Source organism: Protopterus annectens, chromosome 11.part0 (assembly GCF_019279795.1).
Source record: "Protopterus annectens isolate FY-2018-M chromosome 11.part0, PAN1.0, whole genome shotgun sequence".
NCBI lineage: Eukaryota > Metazoa > Chordata > Ceratodontiformes > Protopteridae > Protopterus > Protopterus annectens.
Genome location: NC_056745.1, coordinates 300,266,523 through 300,291,518, shown reverse-complemented (window position 1 = coordinate 300,291,518; position 24,996 = coordinate 300,266,523). Strand labels below are relative to the sequence as shown.

At 41.5% G+C, this 24,996-nt stretch overlaps 1 protein-coding gene across 3 annotated transcripts in view; it reads left to right on the top strand.

Moving 5' to 3' along the window:
- GOLT1B (golgi transport 1B) overlaps window positions 1-23,545 on the top strand; it is a 175,456-nt gene extending 151,911 nt beyond the window's left edge. For 2 of the 3 annotated variants that reach the window (XM_044087809.1, XM_044087810.1), the window contains one exon: window positions 22,890-23,545. In XM_044087809.1, coding sequence (XP_043943744.1) covers window positions 22,890-22,928 — 39 coding nt within the window. In that variant the 3' untranslated portion in view covers window positions 22,929-23,545. Of the gene's footprint in view, window positions 1-21,728; window positions 21,760-22,889 lie in introns of all 3 variants that reach the window. The other variant, XM_044087811.1, reaches the window with a different exon arrangement.
- The last annotated feature ends 1,451 nt before the right edge of the window (window positions 23,546-24,996 follow it).

Genomic DNA, 24,996 nt, shown 5'->3' with positions numbered 1-24,996 from the left:
GCACTAAAGCGTGCTTTATAGCAGGGGGCTGGAAAAGACAGGAAATGACCCAAAATGGCCAATAAACTACAAGTTACTGCTTTAAACCACTCCTCTGAGGACAAACAGGCAGCTCAGTACTCCCTACTCCCACTAGTGAGTAAAGAAACTACCCCTTGACCAAACAAGGAAAATGGAGAAAACAGGAACCAAGACAAAGCCCAGGGATCAGCAAAATCTGATCACTGGAACAAACTATTAGGAAAGTATGGAAAACAAGAGTATTTTTTTTTTTTTTTTTTCAAGTTTTTTTTTCAGATAGGCAGAAAATACAATAAATGCTGTGTTTTTCGACTAAATGCTATCAAAAGCTAGTACACTTGAGTGTATTAGCCTGTTGTTTAACTTTTAAGCAAAACTTAAACAAGCAAGTGCAATAAACAATTCAAGCTATTAAAAACAGTAAAAACAGGTAATAGCAGAATAAAACAGGCAGAAATAGCAATCGAAAGGCTTAAAAAGTCGAAAATGCAGAAAAAATACTTAGAATCTGGAAAGTTTGTCTTTTCTGGTCTCTGCTGCTCTAGCAACTCTGCTAGACACCACGAGGAGCTGTGCTGAGTTCTCTATAGCCAGAAAAGCCCGCCAAAGCGTGCTTTATAGCAGGGGGCTGGAAAAGACAGGAAATGACCCAAAATGGCCAATAAACTACAAGTTACTGCTTTAAACCACTCCTCTGAGGACAAACAGGCAGCTCAGTACTCCCTACTCCCACTAGTGAGTAAAGAAACTACCCCTTGACCAAACAAGGAAAATGGAGAAAACAGGAACCAAGACAAAGCCCAGGGATCAGCAAAATCTGATCACTGGAACAAACTATTGTGTGTTTGGCAAGAAGATGTTTAGGTCAAATAAGTTGCTGCAGAGTCTCACCTAAGGTTAGAAAAAAAAAAGAAAATATTTTATAAGGCTAGCAAAACAAGAACAGTTGCAGGATGAAGGAAATCCCCTCTAGTAAATCATTATCATTTCCAAGATTGTTCATAGGTTCATAGAGTAGTACTAGGCTAATTATCCTTGTGGGTTATTTTAAGTCTAGCCAATTACCCCATGTGAGAATCAAACCCTGCACCATGGGTCTGCAAGATAAATACCTTTAACCATTATGCTAACATCCCATTGTCAGTACGTTTAGAAAGAGAACTCTTCAGGTGAAGAATCTGAAGAAAAACTTCCCTTAGTCAGATTTCCCATTTTTGTTGAGTAGGAAATTGAAAAACTCTTAAAATCTCTGAGATTTAGAATCAGAATCTCAGAGAGAAATTTCTCCCTTTTTAAATGGAGAAGACTCTGAATGTAATGATTAAAAGGCTTTAAGTAAACCTTAGCAAAACCCAGCCAGTCTTTTACCGTAACTGAAGAGAACACAAATGAAAAATGCTGGATGTGCTTTCTTTTCCTGGAGCGCCCTAAAGAACAGTCCATTCTCCAGGAATCTGACTCCTCAGACCTGCCTCACAAAGGAAGAACATCTGCTCTCTACTATTATTTTTATTCTGTAACACATTTTCTTCACAACCAATATTGCAGTACTGATTCCTTGGTCTTTCTGACATGCAGAAGCCCGCAACTGGCCCAAATTCCAGAGTCTTTACATCATTCTTAGCTGACAGACATTCAAAGACCAATGTGTGGACATCATGATATAAGAGGGGTGTCTGTTGGCACCATCTTCAGTGCTTTCTAGCCATGCAGTATGACATGCTTCACTTGTCTAGAATGCTTGCAGTCCGTTGCTCGGCTTATTTTTCCAGAGAGACTTGGAGTCAGATAAGGTTACCTTTGGGGAATTTTGGGAAACTTTCTCTACTATAGGAAGCAAATCCCACATAAAGATTTTCAGTTATTGCCTGTTCTGCTTTGGGCCTCAGCACAGTGTGTCTAACTGTCCAAACTGTGCAAAATTCCATGTGAAAACTGTAAAATGTAGGGCTAAGGTAATAGCTGCCTATATGGAGTCTTCTTTGGCTTCCCATAGTGGCATTTTAATCCACTGCCACCACAGGGTCTCCACAGAGTCTGGTGCTGGCTAATGTCATTCTAAAAGAATAAGACAAGGCCAAGGACCCTCTTATTGAAAAAGTTCCAACTCTGTCATAAGTCAGCCAACAACTCAGAGGAGGCACCTTTGCAGCCCCTTGGTCCAATGACTCTTGGGCCTGAACCCTCTAGTTCAATCCCTCAGGAGGCCACAGTTTTCCGCTGGCTACCCGTGAATACTACTGTGGCACACACGGTCGGTCTGGGGGTTGCTCAGCTTCCGACATCCACACTGTAGATCTCTGAAGGCATCCTGTCTTTCTCGACTACTTAAGTTACAACTAAAGTTGCAGTCTGAAGACTGCAAACTTAGGTCACCCCTTTTAAATGGATACCCAAACTGAAGCAAACCACTTCCTTTTCATTGCACCCACCTCCATTCACTTCTTCTCAGACTTAAACCGAAGATGACATTAAAATAACACAGGAGGTTATGATCTTTATGAAATCTAAAGAACCCTCTCATAGTTCCACTACTGACGCCACCCCACCAGGCCTCTGGCTGGAAGACTGTCCTCCTTTCTGACAAAATGGGAAACCATCACAGGGGAGTAATGGCCCCTCGGCATCATAAAGATGGGGCACTACATCCATTTCAGAGAAATACCAGCCTTATTGGCCATTCCAAAACTACCAAAAGAGCAAGAAAGCCTCTTGCCACCTATTCTCAGAGATCTACTTCACCAAGTTTCCATCCAGCTTGTCCCTAAAGGACAAGAGGGAAAAGGCTTCTACTCAAGGATTTTTCTAGTTCCAAGAAAGGAGGTCATCTGGAGGCCCGTATTGGACCTCTTAAAGCTAAAAAGGTTCTAAGCATCCCAAAATTCAGAATGCTTACATTGAAAAAATTACTGCCTATGATCTTCCAAGATACCTTCATGGTCACTCTAGACCTAAAAGGTGCTTACTTTCATGTTTCCGTAGTAGATGGTCACAGAAAATGCCTATGTTGTGTAGCAACAGGTTCTCACTTCCAGTTCTATGCTTTACCATTTGCAGTATCTACTGCTCCCAGTGTTTTCTCAAAATGTCTAGCTCCCCTGATAGCACATTGCAGAACTCTGGGGATTCATATTTACCCCTGCTTAGACAATTGTCTTATTCAGGGGAAAATCCACATCAGAGATCATGGACTCCTTGCAGAGCACCATAGACTGCTTTCCTCAAACAAGGATTCTCTTTCTGGGAGCCCTCATAGATTCTGTTCAAAAGAAAGCCTCCTTTCCCCAAGACAAGATTACATTCTTGATTTGCTTCAGAAACAGAGTGGTCAGATAGCCTGTCATCACTGCAAGAAAATTCCCGATGATACTGGGGTACATTGGCATTCTGCATTTTCCTAATCCCACTTGCAAAGTTACACACAAGAACATTTCAGTGGTTCCTTAAAAATGCTTGGGAACAGCATTCCCAACAATTGGAACCCTACTGCCTCTCCTTCTGTGCCTGATAAAGGAACTCCTATGGTGGAAGAACACCATACAGAGGAACCCAGGGGTGAATTTCTCTTTTTACCAGAAGCGGACAGCCATCACCACAGATGGTTCAGATCTAGCTTGGGGACCCAGTACTTGGTCTCCTCAGCATTAAAAAAAAATGTATATAAATCAGAAGGGGCTACTAGCAGTCTTCCTGGCCATAAAAGCCTTTCAACAGAACTTAAGCTCAGGGAGCCTGCAAATTTGGACAGACAATCCCACAGTGATGTGGTGTATAAGCAAGCATGGGGGAACTCTGTCCTACCCTCTGTGCATCCTTTCCAGGAAAATTTGGATGCTGGCATAAGAAATAGGGTTAACCCTCATAGCATCTTGTATTCCAGGCCAGAACAGTACCCTGGCAGATTCTGTAAGTAGGAACCTTTTAGACCCCCCAGCAAATCAATGCTAAAGAGAGAGTTGGTCTTGGACCTAGCCATACAGTGGGGGATCCCTTCAACAGACCTGTTTGCCTCTCACCACAACAAGCAACTATAGAAGTTCTGCTCCAGAGCTCAGCAGACAGGAGTTTGGAAGGTATTCATTCCCCTTCACATGGGCAAACTGGTTCCTGTATGTATTCCCACATTACCACTGGTCCCTAGGGTATTGGCAGAAATCAGGGGGACAGACGGAGCATGATCTTAGTGGCACCCTTCTGGCCGAGACAACACTGGATGTTCTTCGTGTTTCAGTGCTGCAGTCCCAACTATGGGGTTATCCATGCTGTGATAGCCCTCAAGTCGGTCCGAATACCAGAGTCAAGGTTTTGTGCATCGGCTGCTGTCGCTTGCTGGCTGACATCGTCGTCCGAGCTATAAAGGAGAGCAGGCAATGCCATTACCTCAGTTTTACTTGCTGTGGAGCCTGTAGCAGAAACAATTCGCAACAGTGCCAGTCAGCTGTTTCCAGATTTCGAATTTCAGCTGAAAACGTCTAAAGCCAAGTATCCCGTTGCGGATCCTTCCTTTTCCTTGCACTAACCGATGTCCAAAAAAGTCAATAACTATCTCGCCTGTGGAAAGCAAATACCACACCAAGACTTCTGTTCTTACTGTGTCACTTGCTTAGGCCCAGATCACGACGTACCCCGCTGTTGGTTCTGTGCCCTCTTTAACGCTAGAACTATTAGTTGTAGAGCTCTGTTTGTAGCCACATAGTTTCGTCTTCCACCTCTGATTACCGATATGGCGTCCATCAGTCAGCAAACCGCAGATCTTCCAAAAAAAATGTAAAGATAAGGATAGAGACAGACTGCATAAGGCCAAGCCTTCCGATGGCACCATCACTAAAAGGGTCGTCAGTTCTTCGGAATTCAGTGAGGTGCTTTCGCAGCCCCTGATGCCCGACTCAATGACTTCACAGGCCTCTACTGAGACCCTTTAGGAGTCCTGTATGCTGCAGAAAACTGCATCATCTAACAAGCCTACGGTTGTCTCTGCCTTGGTTGGGTCCGGCGCTGCTACGCAGGCACCAGCTTCTGAGGATACCGCTCACACTTCAGAATTCACTTCAAGGCCTTCACACCCTCTTCTGACCAACACACCGACAGCACCGAGGGATACTCTTCAGGCCAGACTTAGAGCTACTCCAAAGAAACCGCAAAAAGTCTCCATTCCACTACTCCTCCCCCTCCTCAAACTAGAATGCTTAAAATTGCGGAGGATCTCATCACGTTCATCTGGGGTAATCAGGCCACACCAGCCAAAAGGAGAAGGGAGCCTTCTCCAGACATCCAATCGGATTTAGACTGAGAGGGATCTGACTCCTTTGTTTTTGAAGAAGAAAATCCTCTTACTTTCTATGAAGACTCAGATGCAGAAGAATTTATTCCTTCTGCATCACCTCTGGAGGACTTTTCCTTCGGGGAAACCCTCCACACCCTCAGGGAACACTTCTAATGGGAATCAACAGATTTCCCTCAATCCAAGAAAAGACAAGAATTTCTGGGCCTACCCCAGCACAGGCCTCTTACCATCCCACCCATCTTGGAGGTAGTAGATGTTTACCAAGAATCCAGCCTCAACCCTGACACCCTTCCACCTGCCCCCAGAAAACCTGACAGATACTACAGGGTACCTGACTCTCATAAATTCCTCTACAGAAATCCTATAGCAGATCCAGAGGTGATTACTCGGGGGACCTAAGGGTGTTCAGGCTACCTCTGCAAAGAATCCTACTCCCTCAGACAAAGAATCCAGGGCACTGGACAGATGGGGTAAAAAAGTATATACCTCTACAACTTAAGGGCTCTCAACTTTCAGTTCCATATGTTAAAATATCAACAGCACACTTTGGAACTTTTGAAACAGAAAATTTCTGTTTTTCCATATTTTGCCAACAATAAAGAGATAGCAGAATTACTCCACTCTTCATCTTCAGTGGCAAAGCACTCCTTGCAATGTGGATTTGACACTCTAGAAGCTTCTAGCAGGGCAGCAGTGACAGGATCTGTTATCTGAAGACATGCATGCCTGAAGGAACCTCTCCCTGATCATGTCAATGCTAAAATCATGGATGCACCTCTTGACAAAGACTGCTTGTTCAGACAGAAAACTAAAGAGGTATTTAAAAAGATGGAAGACCAAGCAAAATTGATGCAGACTGTTAAAGATTTTCTTCAAGTACAACCTCCTAGGTTCAGCAGAAAATTTTCCTCTAAACACTGGTCCTTTCCTGCACCAAACAGGCAGGCACAAGGCAAAACCTGTAGGGACAGACCCACCAGGACTAAAACTCCGGGCCAGCAAAGAACAGAACAGTGGCCCCCCTCAAACACTAGAGAAGGGGAGTTAAAAGCAACCCTGAATGGAAAAAACTCTCATTGGCTACCTTTCCCATCTCTACCTGGCTCCACCACACCAAAAGCTAGGAGGAAGGCCATCTCTATGCAGAGAAAATTGGAACTCTATAACAAAAGATCAATGGGTCTTAAAAATCATTGCTCAGGGGGTACAAATTCAATTTCCAAGAACTACCACCTCCAAGAGGATACCCAGACCTACCTCCAAACCAGTGGGGGTAGAAGCACTAAAATAAGTGCAAAACCTAATATCCCTAGGGGCAGTAGAACCTATACCTCCAGAACAAGTTGCAAAAGGATTCTATTCCAGACTATTCCTTGTTCCCGGAAAAGAGGCGACTTGGCGTCCCATCTTGGACCTATCCTTTCTCAATAACTTCCTGGTAATCCCAAAATTCAAAATGCTTGCCTTACAACAGCTTCTACCAGTGCTGCCAAACAAAGCTTGGATGGTCACCTTAGACCTAAAGGATGCTTACCTGCACATTCCAATAAGGGAATCGTGCAGAAAATTCCTGGACTTCAGAGCAGGATCGCTACACTTTCAATTTTATGCTTTGCCTTTGGCTTATCTACTGCTCCCAGGGTATTCACCAAATGTCTAGCTCCTGTCATTGCTTTTTGCAGGCAAAACAATGTACAGATTTACCCTTACCTGGAAGACTGTCTCATTTAGGCAGACTGCAAGGAACTGCTCCTGCAGCAACTCTCTCTCATTTGTAAAAACCCTACTGCCCTCTCTGGGGTTCACTGTCAATGAAAGGAAATCAAAACAGACACCTACCAGGAAAATAATATTTCTGGGAGCCTTACTGGACACAGAACAGCAAATGGCTTTTCTGTCCCCAGAAAAAGTTTCCTACCAAAATACTTCACTACTCTGGCCTCCCAAATCCAGCTTTCTGCGAGGAAGTTCCTACAAGGTATATGGCCTTATGCATCCTCCTGGTACCTCTGGCCAGACTACACATGAGGAAAATTTGTGGTACCTAAAGAACCTATGGTGTCAACACTCATAACCTCTGGACACCTCCCTGCCTGTGATCCCTTGCATAAGATCCGAGTTCCTCTGGTGGGCCCAGGCCTGTGCTCTGAACATGGGACTTCATTCACCTTCCATTCATCAGACCAGACCATAACTACAGATGCTTCGGGCATTGCCTGGGGTGCACCCGCTTAGAAGGCAGATGTGCCCAAGGTCTGTGGGACGCAATACTACCCTTGCACATTAACCAAAAGGAAATGATAGCAGTACAAAATGCTCTGGCATCCTTCAAACCTTACCTCAAACCAGGGGTTCGTCTCATTAAAACAGACACCACAGTCATGTGGTACATCAACAGAGAGGGAGGGACTCAATCTTACCCCCTGTGCAGACTAGCCGTGAACCTGTGGCTAGCATCCTCATCCATGGGACTACATGTTATAGCACAATACCTACCGGGCATCAACAACACCCTGACAGACCACCTAAGCAGAAACCTGCTGGACCCACATGAATGGCAAATCCACAGAGACATTTTTCTGCAAATTACACACACATGGGGTACCCCCCAGGTGTACCTCTTTGCCTCTCATTTAAATCACAAAGTACAGAAATTCTGCATCAGGGAGTACCATCACCTGGCCTGGAAAGTCGATGCCCTGATCTTCCCTTGGAATACCCTCTTTGTGTTGTGCGTTCCCACCGCTACCTTTCATTCCAAAAGTACTAATCAAGATAAGGGAGGAAAAACCAAAAGCAATACTCATTGCCCCAGATTGGTCCAGACAGCATTGGCACCCACTGCTGCGCAGCCTATCTCACCAGCCCCCCTGGCAATTATCTCTGATGCCTGATCTGCTATCCCGGGGTGGGGAACATGCTGCACCCAGACCTTCAGACATTCAAGCTCTCCGCATGGCTTATCCTACCTAAACCAACAAGGAATCTGCTAAGCAAGCAAGTCCATGACATCATCACAGAAGCCAGAAGGCCCAGCACCAGAAAATCTTACACTGGAAAATGGAAAAGATTCTGCTCCTGGAGCCCGTCCAAGGGGGCAGGCAGACATCAGCCCTCCATTCCTCTTATTCTAGATTATCTTGCCAAACTTCTTAATAAGGGTCTTCCTTCTCCTCCTTAAAGATCCATACCTGTGCCATCTCTGCACACTTTGATACAGAGCAGCCATTGTTCTCCCACCCTCTTATCAAACAATTCCATAGAGGAGCCTCTCATTTCAGGCCTCCCAGAATACAGCCCACCCCAGCCTGGGACCTGAACTATGTTCTAGAAAAGCTTACTCTGCCTCCCTTTGAGCCTGCAGCATCCTCAGAACTAAAGTACCTCTCTTGGAAGACTGCCTTTCTCCTGGCTATTACTTCAGCCAGGAGAGTGTCAGAGTTTCAAGCCTTAATGGCCATTGAGCCATTTATCATCTTCATGCAGACAGGGTCTCCCTGAGAACCAATCCCTCCTTCATGCCAAAGGTGGTTTTGGATGTTGCCCTCAACCAGGCCATCCACCTGCCCACCTTCTTCCCTAACCCTCAGAACACGGGGGAAAGGATACTGCATTCTTTGGATGTGCACAGGCAACTCGGATTTTATCTGGATCATACAAAGACATTCAGGAAAACTGACCAGCTCTTCATCCACTTTAAAACAGGGGCACAGGGGAAACCAATATCCAAACAGACCATTTCCAAATGGATAGCACACTGCATCCAATTTTGCTTCTCCTTGCAGGAAAAATACTCCCTAGGACCATCAGAACCTATTCCGCTAGGGCAGCCTGTACTTCCACAGCATTCCTTAGAGGGGTACCCACCAAGGACATCCTGGAAGCTGCCACATGGACTTCAGTCCACACCTTCACCAAACATTACCATCTGAACCTGTTTTCAAAAGCTAGGGCTGGGTTTGCCTCTGCAATTCTGCAGGGCATGCTCACTCAATCTTAAGTTTCTATTAACCTTCCACCGTTCTCCTCAGCTTTGGGAATCTTCCCAATTGTTAGGACTGCAGCAGTGAAGCACGAAGAACATACTACAGTTGTGTACATTTACCATAAATGTAGATGTTAGTGTGTTCACTGCTGCAGTCATGCTTTCCCTCCCTCCTTCCCCCTGATATCTGCTTTCCTTAGAGACACACGCATATTTCTATGGGGGGGTCTCTGACCCCAGGACTACTAATAATTATTAAAATTGGACTTCTTTGGTTGGTTAAGGCAAGAAAAACTGAGGTAATGGTGTCACCTGCTCACCTTTATAACTTGGATGACCTGACATCAGTCAGCAAGCGACAGCAGCTGACACACAAAACCTTGTCTCTGGTATTCAGACTAACCTGAGGGGGTACCACAACATGGATAACACAATGGTTAGGACTGCAGCAGTGAACACACTCGAACATCTACATTTATGGTGAGTGTACACAACTGTACTTTCTCCCTCCTCCTGACGCTCTGTGAGGACCTCAAGTTAACAGTCCAGAGGATTGGGTTTTGACACCAAGGAATTAAATCGTATTCCAAAGACGCGCTTTTCATTCTAAGGGAAGGAAGAAAGCCCAATGCCAGGAAATCATAACTGGCAAAATGGAAAAGATTTTCCACCTGATGTCCCACCAAAAACACTAATCCTTCTCAGGCAGACATTAACTCAGTCTTGCAGTACCCATCAGGCCTCATTAGACAAGAACATTCCTATTGCAGCATTAAGATATGTGCATCATCTACCCTATCAGCTTGGCTGCACAGTGGCCCACCTGTCTTCTCACACCCCCACACGATACTTTTTCTAAAAGAGGCGATTCACTTGAGACCATCCAGACGGAACCCATTTCTGGCATGGGATCTAAATTGTGCGTTAGAAAAACTAAACTCCCCCCACCCACCCAAACACTGCCACTACCTCTGTAAAGATGCTCACATGGAAGACCACTTTTCTTATAGTTACATCAATGTGGAGAGTTTCTGAGCTACAAACCCTCTTGTAAAGAGCCTTTCGTTGTTTTCCACAGGATAGGGTCGCCTTCAGAATAAAACCAAAACCATCCTTTACGGTATTAGAACTTTGAAACCAGGCTATCCACTTATGAGTTGTCTTCCCAGATCCACAAAACAAGGTAGAGCAAGTCCTCCATTCCCTTGATGTGCACTGGCAGATCAGGTACTGTGCAGACAGCACAAAAAACCCTAATGGAGCAGAGCAATAATTAGTGGATTTTGCAGAGGGTAAATTAGGCAAGCTTGTTTCCAACTAAACCATTTGTAAATGGATAGCTAACTTCATTAAGTTCTGTTTCTCGCACCATGTAAACAATTTACCTGGGCATATTAAAGACCACTCTACCAGGCATGGGGTAATTACCACTGCCTTCCTCAAAGGAGTCCTGCCCAGGCCATCATAGAGGTAGCCACATGGAGCTTTGTGCGCACCTTTACAAAACACTATAACCTAAGCAGCGTTTCCAGGGCTAGAGCAGGTTTCACTACTGCCATCCTTCAAAATCTCATTTCCTAGGGTCATACAGATGATCCACCACCCAACTTTTACCTTTGGGTGTCCTTCCAAGAATCAGTTGTGCAACACTGCCTACGAAAAACATAGTACAGTTGTATTCTACTTATAGTAACTGTAGATGTTTGAGTAGACCAATGTTGCAGTACATGCTCCCACCCTCCAACCCCTCTGTCTGCTGACCTCTGGTTCTACCCCCTTGTTTGGTGCAAGTGGAAGAGGAGTTTTTTTTTTTTTTTTTTCCCCCAGCAGATGGTCTTCTCATCTCAGTCATCCCATCTGTGTCTCCTGTGTTTTTTCCTCTTCCTCACATAAATTCATAAAACCGGGGAGGTCGTACTGTCCTCAGACATCAGACTGCTCGTTCACTGCTTAGAAAGTACCTGAAGATGGCTCCAATGGTCACTCTTCTTGTACAGTAACATCTAGACATCTGTCTTTGGACGTCCGTCAGCTAGGGATGATGTAAAGACTCTGGAAATGGGGTTGGTTGCTGGCCTCTGTATGGCTGGAAAACCCAAGAATCAGTACTGCAATATTTATCTAATCAAACTACATTTATGCTAAATGGGACACAAGTGTACTTTTCCTTTGTCTTAAGACTTGAGCACCCAGGTGATGTGACAGCATCCCCATTTTCCTCCTTACCATCTGGTACATATGTTTGTGGCAGTCGCAGACAGTGCCATCTCATTATGTGCAAGGAAGCTGTACAAAGAAACTACTGTGGACGGCAGATATTTACTTGTGGTGTTTTTTTCCTTCAGAATTACTGTAAGTGGATCTTTTCCTGTTTAGTATTGCATTGAAAGATCTGCATGTTGATTTCAGGTTAGAGGAGTTTTTTTTTGGGGGGGGGGGTTGGTATATGTACTATTTTTTGTACCCCTTTCACAGGCCTTCGATTATTTCCTCACTTTTTTTTTCTTTACACAAATAGAAAAGTAACTGTATTCAGTTATATATGTAACTTATTTACAGTTCCACAATAATCTGTTACCATTATCACAGCCAACATAATTAATGATAAATATACAACATATAACAGTTATTTTCCTTCAGACATGCACAATTCAGTCCATTATTCAGTCCCTGTGTTTGCTTATTATCACTTTTTGTTCAACAATTTTCAGTGGCTGATTACCTCTCAGTTCAAATTCAGTAGGGGCTTAGTTCGCCCTTTTCTGTTTAAAATCAACTCTGTCCCTCTTTTATGCACTTTACAGAAAGTGAACAACAGCTTTAGTTAAACTGAGACCCGAAAAATGTCTCCTTTTGTCAATGTTTCTGTAACCGTTTTAAGAATTCCAGTCTAATTTACTGATTTGGTGTAATGCCCAGCATTGTTATACCTCCATTTGCTCCTGCCTGTACCGTCTTAACATTGGAGCCCTTTGAGTTTTCACCTTATTAGTCTTCTCAGACTCTGCCTTAATTTCCCCATCTGTATATTATTACCATTAACTCCTTCAAGAGTCCCACAGGGGAGATCTTTATTGTTTTCCAGTTCTTCATAACCACTTTTTTTGTCATTAAATTAAATATATGGAGCAGAGCTAATTTGTCTTGGTTTCTGATTTCTCCATCAAGCAGAGCTAATTTGTCTTGGTTTCTGATTTCTCCATCAAATTGAGAGATTAATCTCCCCTCCCTACCCAGTATTTTTACCCAGCATTTTTGCACATCCTCAAGATAGGGCAGTCACAGAAAATATGAATCCAGTCCCCCAACATTCCCTGTCTAAGTCTCTAGTAGCTCCTATTTTACCCTGGGAATGTAGTTGCTAACTTAACATGGGTATTAAAAAATTTAAGTCACTGCCATCCAAAACTGTATCATTGGGATTTTGTGGCATATTTACTAAGCTGTACAAGTCCATATCACTGGACTGCGCTCACCTGATACCCCAAATCTCTCCCATTTAAAACAATTGTACAGTTTAAATTCAAATTTCTAACTATCTTGTATACTTGTCCAATCAGTCTCCTTATCCTAGGGGCAGTGTCTCTTGCTACAGCAACCAGTTAACCATTTCTCTGTCCTTCTGAGTGTGAACCAGCACTAATTTGCTCAGTATCAATCTTAAATTTCTGTACCAGACCCAACCTTGCCGTACTGTACCTACCATATCAAAGAACTCCTATTCCCATATACAGACAAACTTTTTGATTAGCCTCTCCCAATAAAGTACAGTTCCCGTCTGCCTGCACCATCCACCTCTCCTTTTTTACCACTATTTGTTCATAGCTGTAGCATCTTTTGTTTCTCATTTTAAAAATAATGAAAAGAAAAAACAAAGTATAAATATTTGATAGTGCTCATCATAGTGCTTTTTAAACTTGCTTTTTTCAGGCATTTTCTCACACCTTCCATTCAGAATGTCTTTTTTACGGTGATTCTTAGCTGTAGCTATGACATTTTTTTTCTTGTTTGCAATTTCAAAATTAAAAACAGGCTTGATAAAACAAGTGTGAAGCTTTGATGTAATTTAGTTATGACTCATTAGCTAAAGTGATTTTGCTGGTAATATGGGCCATGCATTAAAAATGCAAAGAACTTCCACCACAAGATAGAATGTCTGCGTTACCTTGCTGAGGAGTAAAGTATGTCTGAACATATTTTTAGCCCTTTACTGTTAATATTGTTAAGGATAAAAAGGCTAAGTTAAAGTACTTTTTGGTAAAGAAAATGCTGTCCATCAATGCTGACAAATCTGTAACGCAAAGGAAACTTTGAAGCATGCAAGCTTAAGGGTTGTCTGTGATTTAAAATTTTTGTCTGACTCTCCAGTGCAGGAGTAGAAGGAGGAAGCTAAAAAAAATAGGACAGATAAATCTAGATACTATCTTAAGTCATCAAGCCAAAGAAAAAAAAAATTTGTTCCAAATATCATACGGGGAGGGACCATGTTAGTAGGCAGGTAGCTAAGTATTTGTAGAGGGGGTGTTAGAATAATACTTTTCTTATTGATGGCCTGTGCCCATAAGGGACATGAGGGCCAGACCAGGGGTAAGTTTGTTTTCCTATCCAGTTGTCAAGGTTTTGTTCGAATAGTGTAGGGGCATAACTCTGTTTACATGGAAAGGGAGCCTATTCCACATTGCGGGGATCCTTTTGGACACGCATCTGTCTGTCCCCAGCACATTCTGTTTGTCAAGTGAAGTTCATGTCATTGGATAAAGTTTTTCTGGTGCTGTTTGTTTTGCACATGTGCAACAGATCCGTCAGGACTGGGTCTGAGGAAGATTAAGCCAGGCAAAGATCCCTTGTCAGCAGCCTGTAGGAGACTGAATACAGAGGCAGAGCCTTTAGGTGATCAGTGTTGGATGGAGTATTCATGTCTTGAATTCTCCGGATGAGAAACCTTTGTGGGCGTTCCATCTGTTGCAAATGTCTGGTCAGATACATACCAAAGGGGGGCACTTTATTCAATGATAGGTCTGATAATGACCGAGTAGAGTGATAGTATAACCTGGATGCCATACCCTCACCTATACGTTTGGTAACATAGAATGATTTTCTTATTATCTTAGCTACACGTTGGTCAAAGGCCAGATTGCCGTCTACATGTTTCCAGATCTCTTACTACTGGGTCGGCTCTTAGTGGAATTTTATTGATAGAACATTGAGTTTCTTAGGGGGTAAAAAAATGCATTTTTGGCATTGAGATTTAGGCCATGGCTTTGGTACCAGTCATTTGTCTGTGTTAAACCCACTTGCAAGAAGATTGTCTTGTAGGAGGGGATCTACAACAGCTCCCAATTTACAATCCTGTGTGAACTTGAGCCAGAGGCCTTTAACGTTGGCTTTGACTTCAAGAAGTTGATGCCAAACGGGAGCGGGCTCAGCACAGAGTCTTGGGGTATATCATTGGTGATTGGTCTCTTGGTGGAGGTGGTCTCACTGAGCCTGATTTCTTGGGTCCTGTCTGTTAGCCAGCCAGTAATCCAGCAAGTTATGTAAGGGTTTATGCCTAGCTCAGAGAGCTTGTCAACAATACTTGAGTGGGGGTTTGTATTAAATGCCTAAAACAGGTCAAGATAATTTAGTATGTACTGTTTTAAGCTAGTTCATTACCTTGGTGGCCCTCTCAAAGAAATCTACCAGGTTAAGTAGGCATGACCTTCCCTTAAGAAAGCCAAAGTGGAACATGTCCAGTGTCTGTAGGTTGCCAATGTCCTTGTTTATCATTTCCATAACTGTTCCCTGGTTTTGCATATTAGTCTTGTTAGACTGATGGGTCTTTTGTTCCCTGGGTCTGTTAATGGTCTGCCATTGTGGAGAGGGATGACTGTTGTGGTCCTCCATTCATATGGAGCGTAGCCTGTTTCAAGGCTTTAGTTGAAGAAGTGCCTCAAGTAGTCCTGATAGATCATTTTTTAGACTGTTCAGGATTCAACCAGGGATGTTGTCAGGACCCATGGAGGAAGTGTTCTTGGCTTTAAAGAGAGCTTCCAGCACCTAGTCTCTGCTGATAGGATAATTATGCTGGAGTGGATTTCAACTGGTGGAGTTGGGGAAGGGGGAGGTGTAGTTTGAGCTGAATTTGTCAGCCAGTAGATTTGCTGTGTCACCCTGATTGGTGTAGGTGGTACCATTCGCCACCAGTTCAGCACACTGTTACGTGTTACCTCTAAGGTTCTGGATATAGCTGAAGAAGACCTTTTGATTGTCCTTTGCCTACAAGGCTATCCTGACATTATAGTTGGCCTTGTTGGACTTAAATTAGACCTTTTAGTTTCCTGTTTAGTTGTAGAACTGAGCACTTTAAAGGAGTTGCTTTTCCTAATTTGGGCCATGAGTTTTCTTCTTTTATTATATACCCTGTTTAGGTGAGGATTTCAGTGTGGTTTATTTTTGGTAGCTACAGCGGCCTCTGTGCAGCCATTCACATGTTTGTGTAGTGACTCTGCGAATAATTATGCATAGGTAGATGTGGTCTCTGGGTTGGGGGAAGACTTGAATTTTGACAGATTGTCACTTAATAGGATGTAGTTTGCCTTTGAATATTTCCCGTTACTGGTTTAGCTGCATTTACTGGGTTCATTTTTATTTCAAATGATAGAGCTATGTGATCTGACTCCACTAGTGAGGAAGTGACATAGGAGGGGTGGCAGAGCTCTCCCATGTTGGTGAGTACCAGATCCAGTGGGTCTTATCATCTGGTTGGGACGTGCACCATCTGTTCTAGGGTGTTTGTGTTACTAACATCCAGGAAGCATTCTGCCTGTGAGTTTGAGAAGTTTATTAGCCCTAGCATTATAAGTGCAATTAACCAAGAGCCCTCTGTATTTTAACCCAATGTCTTTTGTATGTCAAGTATGAGTACTGAAAAAAAATAGTTCATTGTAGAAAAGGATCCCACCAGGCATAGTTCAGTGTTTTTTTTCAGTGCCATGTAGGCCATCTACCCATGTGATCTTCATCTTGGGCTGTAGCTACATCCCGGAAATTCATTTCCCATTTGGATGAGTTTATTCAGGACCTCCAAAATGTTCACAGAATAACTTTCTGCAGTAGCAAGGAGCATTGTAACAGTCCCTAATATGTGCACCCTTGTAACAGGTAAAGCATAACAAAAGATGCATATGGGGTCACTGGTTCAGAATAGTCTTTGAATGGGAGAAGACTTGACTTATAGGACTCTGATCGACTTTCTCATTAGTTATGACTCTGCTGAAGAGGCAGTCTCGTCAGGCTTTCCTGCTGGAACATGTATTACTTGGTGAAACCTTTGCCTGAGGGGAAACATTTCAAGTGGGTGATGATAGAGTTTTTGGATACAAAGGCAAGGTATCTGGACTTCCTTGGCTTGAAGGAACAGAAGCCTACTCCAGCCCCTCCAACATGTGAGGCATTTTAAGATGCCATCTTACTGGCTTCTTTGAAACTGTATTCTCAACTGCCCATACCCCATCCCTAAAAAGAATGCAGATTGTTTTTTTTTTAGTTGAGCAAGCATTTCAAATGAGTAGAACAGGTTCACTGTAATGAAAGCTCTGTACTGAGCTTCTGCCTGTGCAAGTCCTGACAATCCACTGCTTCTAATCTCACCTGCGATGTGCACTCTTTGTCCCTGTCAGTACAGGAAACATTGTCATGTTTGTTGCGAGACCTGTACACCGTCTAAAGGAGGTGGTGGTGATCCTCCTAGCATGCAAAACCTTCAGGACCAAGTAGCAGCCAGGTGTTCTCAATGTCATCGCAAGCAAGCAAGAATGAGATTGTATCCACTCTGTAGGCTGGTGATGCAAATATGGAATTTAGCAGCTCAGGATAGCTTGGAACTCAAGGTGTGTACCCTCATAGAGCAACAGTATAGCATATAACCTCAGCAGGCACTCTGTGGGAACGATGAGTAGAGACTAGATATTGAGGTATTTGGCAGCTGGCCAGCAAATAAGGAATCCCAGACCTGAAACTATGTATGACTCAGAGCCACCAGATCCCCCCTGTTGTACAAGGCTTTTGTGCTGCAGGGTTCTGGGGCTTGGGGAACAGATCCCTTCTTGGTCTAGTGGCATAATCAGTTCCTGTATGCCTTTCCAGCCACCCAGGTCCACAAAGAACTGTCAAAGCCATTTAGAACCAGGCAGCATTGGTTTAACATGGTGGCACAAATTGACAAGGAACTGCTGCTTCCAATACTGCAGAATATAGACCTGCTCACCCAAAGGTCTGGAAACCACATCTCTCAGCTATACCTATTTTAGAGGTACGTACCTGTTTCTAGCTTTATTTACCTCTTTACATGATGTAGCTATTTTTTGAAAGTGTGTCCCTTTTTTCAGTTTTGCTTTAGTCTTTCACATGATTTTGAAATTATTTTGAAACTGTTTAGTACACAGGAAACCAAGAGTACTTGACCAACACAGTGGTGCACCAGTAAGGAAAAGAAAGGCGACCCAGATGTTACACTTCCATTTGTAAAAGACAAAAATAAATGTTTGAGAGGTAGATTATTTGTAATTTCCACTGAAGTGTACAAATTTTACACTGTACCTCTAATAATATGCGTTGATTTTTGTCAGTCTTAGTTTTTAAACTTGTGTTTGAGTAGTATCCCACAGTCCTACTTGAAGTAAGAAGAGTTGTGCTATTTGTCATTCAAATTTTATGCCAGTTAGGTGTCCACATTTTTTCTGGATGTACCTACTTTTCAACAACCTTTGTACCCTTTTCCAATGCCTACAGGTTGAGAGGTATGTCTAGAACACTGTTTCACCATTCTTTAGGACTCAGGCTAACATCCTGGAAGATTTGACTGCTTTTTTCACAGGTTGTGCTGACCATACTAAAAAGTCTTATCTGGCAAAGCGGAAGAGTTTCTATTTAGTGTAAAAAGAGAGGGAGAGAGACTGGCAGAGGTTACTAGTCTTGTTCTGTAGTTTGTCTGATCTTTTCTGTGCAGGTCTGTCTTACTTCTCTATTGAAATGTATGTGTCGGATATCCATATTTGCTTCACATCCAGTTTCCTTGGCAAGAAGTGCATCAATTAAGCAGTACTTAAGATGATTCATCTACTTTTGGTTATCAAGGAGGCCAGTTCCACCACTTATGGGACCTTAAGTTTGTTCTTGAATGGCTAACCATTGAATTGTTTTGAGCCGGCAGCTTCGGCATGAGTTAGATATTTGTTATGGAAGATACATTTTCTCACCAGTATCTCATATCCAGGAAAATTTCAGAACTGTATGCCCTGATGTGCAAATACGGGGTCAGCCATAGAACAAAACACTACATGTGTACCCAAAAAAGTATCGGAACTATCCCTAAATCACTAAGTACAGCTTCTTCCACAAACCCCAGAAACAACGAAGCATCCTACATGTGCTAGATGTACACAGGCTAACATACTGCTCTGACAGGACCAAACCTATAAGAAGATGGACCAGTTGTTTGTTAACTTTGCACACAGTGAAGGGCAGTCAATGTCTAAACACTCTCCAAGTAGAAGGCTAGCTGTATTGTCTGGTTCTACACAAAGAAGGGAAGACCTCTACAAAAGTACCCATTAAGACACACTTCACAAGAGCAACTTCCAGATCAGCAGCCTTTCTCAGGAATGTTTCAACTCAGGCCATTTGTGAGGCAGCCACATTTTTGCCCGTACAGTCTCTAAATATTAAGTTTAAACATGCATTCAGAAAGTAGAGCAGAGTTTTTTTATGGACTGGGATCACAAACCTCTATGCCGTCATTCTTGTAGCTGTGGAAGTAATTTTTCTGTGTCTGAAATACTGCTACAACAGTGACTAGGTAAAAAAAAAAAAAATACATAACTCTGGCACATCAAACACACGAATGTTCAAGTGGTAAAATGTCGATATTAAAAAAAAAAAAAAAAAAAAAAAAAAATCAAAACTCAAAAAAAAGCCTTAAACCATCTTTTTATGTAGCACTCCCTGCTACAGAAATATACAAACTCCAAGACTGCTCTACAGCAGGGAAAGGGAAGCATCCTAGTCCCCACTCTACCGTGCCTGCAAGCTGTCCAGAATTTTGCAGAACGTCTGTGACTTTGCTTCTGTTTTTAATATGTCTGTGAAAGAAACTTGAATTTGATAAGTTACTTATTAACAGCCAGTCAGTACTGTAATGCTTCTTATTCAGGAAAGCCATGCAGTTTCAATACCTGCTATAACATTAACTTTGAGTACTTTTTGGTTATTTATATTAAGTCTCACTGGCTTGTTCCAAGATAAGCTGTTAAAAATAAGTGCTTGCATCTTTTGAAAAAGACTTCATCAGAAGTTTTATGAGGCAACTTTGCATTTTTGTGGCTGCTTTTTTTTCATGTATAGCATAAATATTTGAATTTTTCTCTTAACATTTTAGCCCACTGTCCCTTCATAATGTGTCTTTCTACAGTTCTACAGCAAACAAGTTCAAAATATATACCAGCAACAAATCTGAAATGCCTTTAACCAACACATTAGATATTCCAAACATTCAACCAAGTAAATGAAATCCCCAAAAAAGTACAGTTATAGGAAAACTTACCATAACAATAGCTGTTGAGTTGGAGCACTGCTGTAGTATAATCTCCCAACCACCTGCCCCTGCTTGTTAGAGGTTCATAGGTCTGATTTTTTTTCTAGGCAGAAGGTATAGGACTGCCTGGAATAGTGTGACTTTTTCCTGCATATCTGTTTTTTTTTTTCATTCTGAGACAATAGCATTTCAGGAACATTGTAATGACGAGGGGTCTCATTCTCTTTAAAAGGTTGGCTATTCCTTACATGGGACGTGAGCTCCCTATTATGAGTTACAATACCACAAAAAAAAAAAAAAAAAAAAAAAAAAACAGAAGATGGCTTTGAGATCCTCTTTTTAACCAGGTAGAAGACTTGTGTAATCACATAGAGAGAAGCTCAGCATGCACTCCTGCATATTCTCCAAAAATCTGGGAGTCGGCAGGTCAGGAGGACTTCGGCCTACATTTTATTCCCTTATGTCAGAAATAGTTTATTTTTTAGTAGATCACTATTGTAGTACTTTTACAGGAAGTTTTCATGCAACTGCACTGTTAGTAAGCTGTTCTTATTGGTGAATGTTTTGTAGTCCAGCACCTCAGCATGTGACAGATCACTGCGTATTATTAAATGTAGTGCAGCTCCTGCTGCTTCTAGTTAAGGGTCTTGATCCCTAACAATGTACTCCCCCCACCCCAGCACTTGTGATTACATTATGAAATGCAAGGGTGAACTAGTCACAAATCATTTCCTTGGGAGCTTGATATCATCAAGAAGTGTTGTGTATAGCTGCACACCATTGGAAGTATATTTGGGTATAGCACCCTGGTTTTAGACATTTGTCCAGTAAATGAAAGAGAAAAATTGGTGTGGCCTCCAGTTTTCTTCAGATGGTAAGGGGCAAGGCCTTGATTTATTTCCGCAAGTCTGAAGAGGATGTGCACATTTTGTGCTTATTTTGTGGGTCTGCTTCATCTCTCTACGCCTCTTTCCTCAAATTTGAATCGGTGTAAAATTTATCTTAAAGTACAGTAATCAGCCAAATGTTTTTTTTTTGGGGGGTGGGGGTGGCAGATATTCCAACTTTTGGTGCAATCTTGTTGATATAATTAATATGGCAGGCAAAACCTCAACATGTGTGGGTGCAGGGAGACAGTGCAGCTTGCCCCCCCCCCCCCCCGAAGGAAAAAAAAAAACAGAACATTTATCGTTGCACTTCACACTATTTATTAGTGTGTTTTATAGAGAATCATATCTCTTCTGCAAAAGTAGTATTAATATTTGTGGGTGATTGTGACCAGCAGTATCTTTTAATGCAAGTGTGCTGTTTCAGTGAATCACATCTATAACAGATTATGAAGAGCCCTGTTTAAAGAAATTGGGTATGGTGAGCTAAGATAAGTTCAAGGATATGTTTTTGTGTGGGATCAGGTTACATGCAGATGGAGAAAAGCCAATGCATGTGTATTTGCAAATCGAAAATATAAGAATGTTAAGCCACAACATTTTAGTGATTTTTGTGAGTTGTGTGCATGGGGAAGCTTCTGAATTGTGTATTTTGCATTTTGTATAGTACGTTTCTGATGCTTAAGAGAAGTTTGAAGATTTTTTCTTTTGTTTGAGAGTGGCTGATTAAGAACATGTCTAATAAAGGAACATTTTTCAGTCATTTCAGTCTCCTCATTAGCTAGTGTATTGTATTTTGTGGTCACCTTAAGTGAAATGTGTGCCACTGTTAATTTGGAAAGGCTAGTAAATGGGGTACATGTGGTTCATAGAAAAGAAGTAAAACAATCAGCCAGCCACTTGCAAATGACTTGATATAATTGTGTATATATAATTGCACATTTTTAAGTGGACATTTTTTCAATGTTTTGTTTAAAGCCTACGTAGGCTGGGAAGACACCCTTTCATGGTTAGTTGAAAAATCTTTATTATCAGGTTTAATGATGCATGGTTGGTTTTTGACTTTTTTTATTTGTGACAAAGTATAGTATGGTGTTGCCTGAATATCCAAATATTTTTTTTTTTTTTTTAATTTTGTTTTTTTTAAATGTTTATCATTGTTGAAAAAAAAACAGTTAAAAGGTCCCATGAAAGCTTCATGGGAATGCATTATTAATATTTTGACTATGGTAGCAGTAAAACTTTGGTTATGTGATTTTTTTTTATGCATTATGTGAAAGGTATTTTTCAATATAGCAAGCATCTTTGTGGCTATTTGAAAATTTTTAGAGGCTGTTCGTTTTATTTACTTTACTAGTACCCCTCAACTTTGCTATTGACCACCATATATGCATTATCCAGAAGGCTTAAATAGAAGTCCATTTTTCCATTGTGTTTAGCAGTTGGGCAGTTGTATCCAGCTATGCTAATTAGCAGAAAGAGAGCTATGGATAAGAAATCAGCTTTGTGAATGCACCTGTGCGACTCTTAGCTGCAGCTGCCTTATTCACTCATATTTTCCAGCAAAGAAATGCTGCTGCAACTGCTCCATTGTACTTGAAATAAAATATGAGCACAGCTCTTTGAAAAGCCAGTTGGTGTGTCTGACACTGTTCATTTGAATCCGGGTACTGCCAACCCTGGTGCCATCGTACCATGATTGTTGAGTCATCCTCTTGCTGCAGCATTTAAGCTTTTGCAAGAGTGTAGTATAAACTCTAGTTGCACTGGGCTCTCCATTAGCTGTGTTAGTAAAATGGTAGGTTTTAAATCAGTTATTTTTTTTAATTGTATCATTATAGATTTTTTTCTTTTGCTGTAAGCAACGTAGCCATTCCCATCTTATAACAGAGAAGTGTCACCATTAAGCGCAGTTGTTTTATACCACCGTTGTTAGTCTATCCCTGCTGCTCACTAGTTCAGAAAGGCCAAAATAAAACGGTGCAAGTAGAGTTTTATCTCTCTCTATCTTTCAAGTAACCATTTAGTGCTTGCTATTTTAAGCTGAATCACATTTTCATAATTTTGCTTAGGAGTGGTTATAGAAATAGTACTGGATTGTTGAACTGTATATTAATCTTTGTCTTATTTACTTTGCAGCTTGTAGATAAAGTTGGAGAAAGCAACAACATGGTGTAATGGGGACTTGACAGAGGACTGATTTTACAGTTGCTATAAAATATTTATTAAAAACACTTGCTGAGGAATATTAAGCAGAAGGATTATTTTGTGAGTGTAAGCAAAGAGGTTATTGATACAACATGCCTTTTTATAAAGGTGATTTTTTTCCAGCTGAGTACATTCGGTCTTGGCTGACAAGGAAGACGGCATCAGTGTGCATCCATTGCAAGAGCCGTGCTATTTTGAGAACTGAACAGTCATGGAAACTCCCTGTGTAATAATAGTTTACATTTTTTGTACATTTTTTCTTAAAGAAAAGGTTCAGAAGATATGTTACAAACACAGTCAGTGGTGTTGTGCTGCTGTGCCTGGCCTGTAAGTGGTGGAAGCAACGGTGAAATTATTATTTTTTTTTTATTTAATAGAAGTCAAACTTCCTATTTTTTAAACAAAAACAAAGAGTTCTGCAATGTGTCTCAGTCAATAAAGCCTACAATTCCAATCCCAAATGTACAGTTTTTTAAGTAAAAAAAAAATGTTTTATGAAGAAAGCACCGTTCATCTCTTCTTGAATATTAAATGAAATGTCATTGTGTATGGACAGACTTTTGTAAATATATGTATTTAAAATTCAATGCATTTGACTTTTTTTAAGATCATATCTCATTTCCTGTTTTTGTATCCCTTATAAGGAAACTATAGTTCTCGTCAAGTTTGTGTGTTGTATTCGGTTGTTTTTATAAACAGACCTGCATCTTTTGCTTAAGGGCTGTTTCCCTCTTGTGATTCTAGTATTGCCCAAAAACCTGCATTGTTCAGTGATAAAAAATATTTTTAACCTTGCATCTTTAACACTATATTTTTATAATGTGATTGTCTATTACATGTTTTACCAGCATTTTGTGTATTTCACATACAGTCTTTTTAAATAAATTTAACCAGTAGTAGTTTGCATCTATAACACAATCTTAGTTTAGAAAAAGTCTTTCCTGAGGGAGTACTGTACTAATATTCCTAATATTTGGGGGAATTATTTACTGGTGTCAGTCATGAGCATGCAAGTGTTTCAGTCACGTGACCTTCATGTGAAGACTACCTGTCTTGCATTTGGTGTAGCCAGCAACAGGTAGCAGTGGTAGGTATGTTCTGTTTCCTTGCTGCCTCTTATTTAGAATGATTAAATGAGGGTGTAGTAGACAAGATGCACCTAAAAATGTCATTTCTTTTCTTTTTGTATGGGAGACTTCTCAAGACATTTGTGAATGTTTTAAGAGACTTGATAACCTAAAGACATTATTTTGAAACTTTGAAGACATTTTTTCCATCATTCCATTTTAGTCCTCACTGCTTGCAACCATCCAATCCATACTACCAATTGGCTGATCCATCTGTACTTCAATCCTAGCTGATCATAACCACTTTTCAGTGGTGCCAAGATTCAAGCAACGGTGGGCCTTTCTCATGGGTGGATTTTTTTCTGTATTCTTGACTTCTTCATGAACTTCTTGGTGCCTGCGTCAGAGTGGCATGTAGTGGCTTATTGAGAGACCTCATTGACATAAATGACCCCCTCCCTTTCAGCAGGCATACCTGTTAAGTCCCTTGGTCTCTACCAGAGAATCTGTTAGGACAAGTCCTCACAAAGCAAACTATTAGCTCTCTGGGATGAACAAGCTGACACCCCCCCCCCTCATTTCCCCATACCTCATCTGCCAGCTTTTCCAGAACTAGGGTCACAACTTAAAATTAAGATACGCGAGTCATATTCAAATCTCCATGTCTGTGTACCTTGGAGATGGTTACTGTGCAAGTAGTTCCGGCACAGCAAAAGATTCAGAAATTAGACTGAGTGAGATGAGGTTAAGTCTAATGGCAAAGTATTTGGTAAAGTTAGGAACCCAAAATAAAGCCAGAAGCTAGCATTTCATCATTGGTAGGGAGACTTGAAGACCAAAAAGGTGATGGAAAGTGGAATAAGAAAAAGATAAAACAAGAGAGGCTATATTTGCTCATGGCTGTATAATTTCAAATGATTCCCTCTGCAGGGATTCGTCCTCTTAGAGGTGGAAAATTAATCTCTTTATAT